Below are 8,109 nucleotides of genomic sequence, written 5' to 3' on the forward strand. Positions count from 1 at the left end.
AGCTACTCAAGCTATGAGTCTTCTTTCCACTGTAACATGGGGCTGCTGAAACTTATCTCATAGGGTAGATGTGAGCAGTTAAGTGACATAACATGGAGGAACACCCTGCACAGGGCTTGATGCAGAAGGTGCCAGTAACTGTTCCTGGGGATATGAATTGATCATCAAGCTCTTTTCCTTGTTGGATCTGGGCCAGTGTGAGAGCTCAGGACTCTTGAAGTGGCACAGAGTTCATAATGGAAGGGAAAGAATGGGAAAATCCAGATTTGCCCCATATGCCTCCCATATACCTCCAGGAGGAGGTATATGGGAGGCATATGGGGCAAATCTCACCTTTACTAAAGCTCAGAGTTAACAATGGGAGCTTTAGGATGGGTAATGTGGAGGCTTTGGGGGCTGAGGGGACTGCATCACATTTCTACGTCAAAGGAATGAGACAGGCTGGTTAGGGACAGTTGCAAGAAGCAGGCTATTGCAAGTTTATGTGTTTTGATATTTGAGGGCACAGAAAAAAGCCTATGCATAGTTACTGAAACTTTAAACAAATTTTAAAATATTAAAATCATTTCAAAATCCAGCTTTCTTTATTTTTTAAGTTCAAATTACAAATTGTTATTCCTTTTCGAATCTAATGACAATTTGAAAATATTACTTGTTTTTCTTTAATTTCAAACTATAGATTTTGTTTGACTGTAATACAGTAAAACAAAGGCAATGATCTTCACTTTTGGGGGGCATTTTTTTTTTATTGTGGTAAAGTACACATAAAATGTACCATCTTAACCATTAAGCGTTCAGCTCGGTGGTATTAAGTACACTCACGTTGTGCAACCATCACCACCATCCATCTCCATTACTCTTCATCTTGTAAAACTGAAACTCTGTACCCATTAAACCAAAGCTTCACATTTTCCCTTCTCCCCAGCCTCTGGCAACCACTGCATTCTACTTTCTGTCTTTATGATTTTGACTATTCTAAATACTTCATCTAAGGGGAATCATACAGTATATGTCTTGTTGTGACTGGATTACTTCACTTAGCATAATGTTCTCAAGGTTCATCCATGTTGTAGTATATCACAGAATTTCCTTCCTTTTTTAAAGGTGAATAATATTCTGTTTTATGTGTACAGCACATTTTGCTTATCCATTTATTCATCAATGGACACGGATTCCTTCCACATTTTAGCTATTGTGAAAAATGCTGCTATGAACATTGGTGTAGAAATATTTCTTTGAGACCCTGCTTTCAATTATTTTGGGTAAATATCCAGAAGTGGAATTGCTGGATCATATGGTAATTCTATTTTTAATTTTTTGAGGAACTGTTATACTATTTTCCATAGTGGTTCTGCCATTTTACTTTCCCACCAACAGTGTACAAGGTTTCTAATTTTTCCATGTCCTTGCCAACACTTGTTTTCTGTTTTTTTGATAGTAGCCAAAGATTTCTGTTTTGATCCATTGATTGTTTAAAAGTTTGTTTTTTAATTTCCACAATTGCATGAATTTTCCAGTTTTCCGTTTCTTGATTTCTAACTTCATCCTGTTGTAGTCAGAGAAGATACTTGTCTGTGATATCTATCTTTTAAAATCTGTTGAGACTTCATTCGTGGCCTCACATATGGTCTATCCTGGAAAATGTTTTATGTGCGCTTGAGAAGAATGTATGTACCAGTTTTGTTGGGTAGAGTGTTCTGTATATGTCTGTTGGTTTGTTCTATTGTTTAAGTCCTCTGTTTCCTTACTTATCTTCTGTCTGGTTAGTCTACCCATTATTTTGAGTGGGATAGTAAAGTCTCCCACTATTATTGTAGAATAGTATATTTCTCTCTTCAATTCTGTCAGTTTTAGCTTTCTATGTTTTGATGGCCAGTCAGGTATGTAAATGTTCATTAATCGTTATATCTTCTTGCTGTACGGAATCCTTCATTAATATATAATGTCCTTTGGCTCTTGAAAACTTTTTTGAGTTAAAGTCTATTTTGTCTGATATTAGCATAGCTACCCCTGCTCCCTTTTGGTTTCTATTTGCATGGAATATCTTTTTCCATTATTTCACTTTCAATATGTTTCTGTTTTTGGATCTATAGTGATTCTTTATAGACAGTATATAGTTGGATGGTGTGTTTTTATCCATTTTACCAATTTCTGTATTTTGATTGGAGAGTTTAATCCATTTACATATAAAGTAATTACTAATAAAGAAGGACTCACTTTTGCCTTTTTTTTCTTTAATGCCTACAGCATCTGGTATTCATAGGTGGTCTCCCATCCAAGTACTAACCAGGCCTGACCCTGCTCAGCTTCTGAGATCAGACAAGATCCAGCACGTTCAGGGTGGCATGGCCTCACTTTTGTCTTTGTGACTTTGTTTTCTGTTATGCCTTATAACTTTTTGTTCCCCATTTCCTGCATTCCTGTCTTTTTTGGTATTTAAGAGTGACATATTTATATTCCTTTCTAATTTCTAATTGTGTATATTTTATAGCTTTTTTGTGTATATTTTGTGTATATTTTACGGCTTTTTTGTGTATATTTTGTGTGTATTGTGTATATTCTAATTGTGTATATTTTATAGCTTTTTTTGTGGTTGCCATGGGGATTATATTTAACATTCTAAAGTTATAATACTCTAATTTTAACTTATACCAGCTTAAATCACATTAAAAAACTCTGCTCCTTTACAGCTCCATCTTCTCTCTTTCAGTTGTTGATGTCACAGAATTCCATTTTTTATACTGTGTGCCTCAAAACATAAATTAATAATACTTTTAAATGCATTAGTCTCTTAAATTATGTGGAAAACAATATTTGGCATCACAAACTAAAATCACAGGAATGCTAGCTTTTATACTGATAATTTTTTCTTTAAACGTATTATTTTCTTAAATCATGTAGAAAACAAAAAGTACAGTTACATACCACTCTTACAATAATACCACTTTTCTAATTGCCCATGTATTTACCTTCACTGAGATTTCATTTCTCCACACAGCTTTGAGTTACCGTCTAGTGTCCTTTCATTTTACCTTGCAGGACTGTCTCGAGCATTTCTTTCGGGGCAGTTCTAGTAGTCACAAACTCTCAACTTTTGTTTACCTGGGGATGCCTTAGTTTTAAAGGACAGTTTTGCTAGATATTGTATTTTTCATTGATAAAATTTTTCTTTTAGCGCTCTGAATGTATTGCCTCACTATCTTTTGGCCTCCAAAGTTTCCGATGAGAAATCCGCTGATTTTCTTACTAATCGTCTCTTGTATGTGATGATTCGCTTTTCTCTTGCTGCTTTCAAGATTCTTTGTTTTCACCTTTGGAAGTTTGATTATAATGTGTCTTGGCGTAGGCCTCTTTGAATTCATTTTTGAAAGTTTGATTATAATGTGTCTCAGTGTGAGTCTGAGTTCATTTTACTTGGAGTTTTGTGAGGTTCTTGGATATTTTATATTTATGTATTTCACCAAATTTGGGGAGTTTTCAGCCATTATTTCTTCAAATATTTTCTCTGCCCCTTTTTCTCTCTCTTGGCCTTCTGAGACTCCTATGATGTGTATGTTGATCCTCTTGACGGTGTCCCAGCAGGTCCCTTAGGCTCTGTTTGCTTTTCTTCAATCTTTTTTTTTATTGTTCCTTAGACTTGGTAATTTCCATTGCCCTATTTTCAATTTTGCCGATTCTTTCTTCTGGCTGCTCGGATCTGCCTCTGAATTTCTCTAGTGAATTTTTCATTTCAGTTATTGTCATTTTCAGCTCTAGAATTTCCTTTGGTTCCTTTTTAGATTTTCTGTCTCTTTATTGATTTTTCCATTTTATTCACACATTTTCTTGACTTTCTCCATGTCTTCCTTTTTCCATGGTGATGCACTCATGCTCGGCGGTTGCTTCAGTTCTGCCTTTTGACCTTCCAAATCTCACACACATTTATCTTGTGGCCAACCCTAACCTAGAACCATACGGGGAGGGAATTCCAAGAAATTTGGTTTCATCTTGGCTAAGCTGACAAAGTAAAAAGTTACTATGTTAATTCCAAACTTTTCTGTAGTTAAAAGGATATCTGTCTACTAAGGAAAAAATTTTACTATCTCAGGTAGAGAACGTATTGACCATGGACCGTGACTATCAGTTCAAGAATGCTAAAGTTGTCTATTTGCCAGAGATTTGAGGCTAGGATCCCAGACCTGGGGCCTACATACATGTAGGTGAGTCTTCTTGATTAAGTAAGTACACGAAATTCTCTTAAATGTTTAGACTATAAATTTGCTGTTTTTGATTTTGTCTAGGTTTAGATTTGCACCTGGATGCAAATTATACCCTCACCAGAGTACAAGACAGTCTGGGATCCTCACCGAAGCTGCAGCTAGTCTTGGTAACTTGGCCTAAGTGAATACTGGATCCTTTCCTTATTCTTGTCTGAGTGGGTCACAGCTCTGGAGATATTTCAATGACATCATCTGCATACCTCTGCAGAGCTCTGCTCATAACCCTAAAATCATGCTAATAACTCAACACTGGGTAAGGACCCTGCAGGGCCCCAGGAATAACTCTGGGAGTAGAGAGCAGAAGTGAGTGTGCTACATTCATTCAGGATCAGGATCTTCACAATTCAGATTATACATCCAGGGTAGCTCCCAGGAAAAAAACACAAGGTTCGAGTCACCTCTAGGAAGAGGACTGAAGCCAGCAAGAACCATACACAAACTTTTCACTAAAAAGAGTATCGAGGCCCCCTAGGGGACACTGGGTGTGGGTAGAAGGGCTTTGGGGCCAATCATATAATCAGGAACTTTAAGCTTTGGCTCAGTGAAAAGAGAAGCTTCTCTCTGCTCTCCAGTCATGTGCTTGATTTGTGTGGAGGCAGGATGCTCAGTGTCCCATCTGTCTGGGCTTTGGGTGCCCCCTTGTGGCAGAATAGTGATTCTGGTTTTCAGAGGGTTTCATGCCCTCTCAGGAACCCAATCTTCTGACTCCCTGGACTCTCTATCTACTTCTTCCAAAATTATCTCCCATATGAGGTATGGGACGGCTCCATAGCATCTTACTCTAAGTTAGCTAAATCCAACCACTTTTGGCTGTTTAATTGATATGTTAAGAGTAAGATTCTGAAATATTAACACCCCGAAGATAAATGATTGTTCATTCCTTGTCCCTGATAATATTTTCTAGGAATATTTGCAGTGTGTCAGGATGCAGATGTGCCTGAAAAGGGCTTATTTTTTTTAAAAAAGAAGCTGACATTTGTTTTGAGGTATAATTTACATACAATAACGCATAGGTCTTAAGTGTGCAGTGGATTAATTTTGACATTCGTATACACCCATTTAACCCCATTTTAATCAAGTTATGGAATATTTCCATCACTCCATGAAATTTTCTTGTGCCCCTTTGCAATCTATGTCCTGCACATCACCAAATACAACCATTGTTCTAATTTTTTATCACCAAAATTTAGTTGCAACAGGAATCCTCATTCATTGCTGGTGGGCATGCAGAATGGTATAGCAATTTCTAAGACAGTTTTGGTAAATTTTTACAAAGCTAAACATAGACTTATCATATGATTTAGCAGTTGCATACCTTGGTATTTACCCAAATGGGCATCACTGAAAACTTATGTCCCCACAAAACTTACGTCCCCACAAAAACCTGCTAAAACACTTATGTTTTAGCAGCTTTGTTCATAATTGCCTAAAATTAGAAGTAACCAAGATATCCTTTTATAGGTGAATGGATAAACTGTGGTACATTCATTCAATGAGATATTATTATGCAATAAAAACAAGTGACCTATCAAGTCATGAAAAAATGTGGAGGAACCTTAAATTCATATTGCTGAGTGAAAGAAGCCAGTTTCAAAAGACTATATATCATATGATTTGAACTATATGACATTCTGGAAAAAGCAAAACTATAGAGACAGTAAAAAGATCAGTGATTGCCAGGGGCTTAGAGAGAGGGAGGGATGGATAGGTAAAACGCAGGGGATTTTGAGGGCAGTATGATACTATATAGTATAGTATCATACTCTGTATGATACTATAATGGTGGCTACTATAAACTGTGTGTGTGGAGAGGGATGAAAAGTTTATGGAAACTTTCTGTACTTTGTGCATTTTTCTATAAACCTAAACTCTAAGAAATAAAGTCTATTAAAACAAAACCAAATGAAACAAAACAAAAACCATCTTTTCTCCATTCCACGTCTTCCTCCAGCCGTTGTCATTTTTCTCCTGCAATGGCCAAACTTCTCGAGTTGTCTAAGTAATACAAAAAATAATAATTCACTTTTATCGAGTGCTTACTCTGTGCTAAACAGTTTATGTAAATTATTGTATTTACTCCTCACAACTTTCCTATTGCATTGGTATTATTTTTATAGATCTGGCCCTAAGGTGTGAAAAGTTTGAGTAACTTGGCCAACTTCACATTGCCAGTAAGCAGTGGAGCCAGTGTTTGAGGACAGGCTGCTGGACCTTAGAGGCAATGATCTTAAATCCTCTGCTCAAGAGCTCTATTTTCTCACTGGGGTCTCAGTGTTTCGTAGCTCTGTGGGCACCATTATACTGCCATCTGTGTAAATGGTGCCTCCTAGGGCATCATTCGAAGGGTGCCTTTTGGAGCTATGCCATATTGTAGCCCTATTACCTTCCATCCAGGCTTCATCTCATCTCGTCCCTATCTCTTCATTGGCTCTACTCTCGCTAAAATCAATGACTACATTTTAATAATTCCAGTGGACAATGTTCCATCTTCATCTTATTTGAACTCTCTGCAGCATTTGACATAGTTGATCACTCTCTTCTTAACTCATTTTTTTTCTAGACATCATATTTCCTTGGTTTCTTTCTACTTCTTTGACTATTCCTTCTCAGTCTGCTTTGCCAGCTTTCTCTTCTCTGCCTGACCATTAAATGTGGGAATTTCACAGGGTCTTGTCCTAAGCCTTCTTCTCTTGTCACCTTCATATACTCTATAGGTGATCTTATCTACTCTTATGCTTTACTTATCATCTGTATATCCAGGACTCCCAAATTTGTCTTCACTCTATTTGGCACCAACATTTGATTGCCTCACAGGTACCTCATACTCAAAATACTCAAAACTGAACTCTTCAAGTTCTTCACTGTGCTTAATCCAAACCTGTTCCCTATCATTCTACTTTATGTGTGAAATATACATCCTAGCAAGAAATTGCATAAGTGAATATATATAGTTTAATGAATAATTATAAAGTGAAATGACTATGTAATTACCACCTAGATCAAGGGATGGAGCGTTATTGGAGGCTCAGAAGTCAGTCATGCGCCCTCTCTGATCATAATCAACTTCCTCCGTCCCAGAGCAATGACTGCATGGTCTTTGGAGATAATCATTTCTGTGGTTTTTGTTGTATCAATTTCAACACTTATGCCTTCATCCCTAAACAATGCATTTTAGCTTTTAAACTTTATGAATCACACTGTGTGTTTTTTTCTCTGTCTTGCTTCTTTTTCTCAGGAAAATGATTTTGAGATTTGTGCTTATTGCCAAGTTTCATGATAGTTCATCCATTTTCACTCCCATATAGAATTCCATGGTGTGACTTTACCATTATGTATGATGATGAACAGTGAGTTTAGTACCACTTCTTGGAACTAGAATTATGAACACTGCTTCTGTTGACCTTACTGTACATGTATCCTGGGAATTGTATACATTTTTCTGGGTTAATTTGCAGGGCCATAGAGTATAGTCAGCTTTACCACATAATGCTAAACTGATTTCCAAAGCTATTTGACCAGTGTACACATCCTGGACATTATGTGAGTTGCTCCACACATTTATCAACGTTTAGTGTTATCTACTGTCAGAATTTTGATTTTTTTTTTTTTTTGCCAATCTGGTGGATGTGGTTTTCTTTGTATTTCTCTGATGTCTATTGAGGGTGAGCACCTTTTTATGTGTTTATTAGCCATTTGGATTTCCTTTTTGGCAATGTGAGAGTTTAAGCTTTTGCCATCTGTATGTCTGGATTCTCACTCTTAGATTTTTTTCTAGGTAACAATATAATACATCATATTAACAGACCAAATAAGAAAAATCGTATGATCGTGTCAATAGATGCTGAAAATC

The 8,109-nt window shown here is 36.7% G+C and overlaps 1 protein-coding gene across 1 annotated transcript in view; it reads left to right on the plus strand.

Annotated features, from left to right (window-relative positions):
* VAMP1 (vesicle associated membrane protein 1) overlaps window positions 1-4,131 on the plus strand; it is a 38,763-nt gene extending 34,632 nt beyond the window's left edge. Inside the window, exon 5 of the mRNA XM_011365880.2 lies at window positions 4,088-4,131. Within this exon, the coding sequence (XP_011364182.1) occupies window positions 4,088-4,116 (29 nt within the window). The 3' untranslated portion in view covers window positions 4,117-4,131. The remainder of the gene's footprint in view (window positions 1-4,087) is intronic.
* Window positions 4,132-8,109: the final 3,978 nt, after the last annotated feature.

The sequence above is a fragment of the Pteropus vampyrus genome, unplaced genomic scaffold (genome assembly GCF_000151845.1).
Source record: "Pteropus vampyrus isolate Shadow unplaced genomic scaffold, Pvam_2.0 Scaffold116, whole genome shotgun sequence".
Lineage (NCBI taxonomy): Eukaryota > Metazoa > Chordata > Mammalia > Chiroptera > Pteropodidae > Pteropus > Pteropus vampyrus.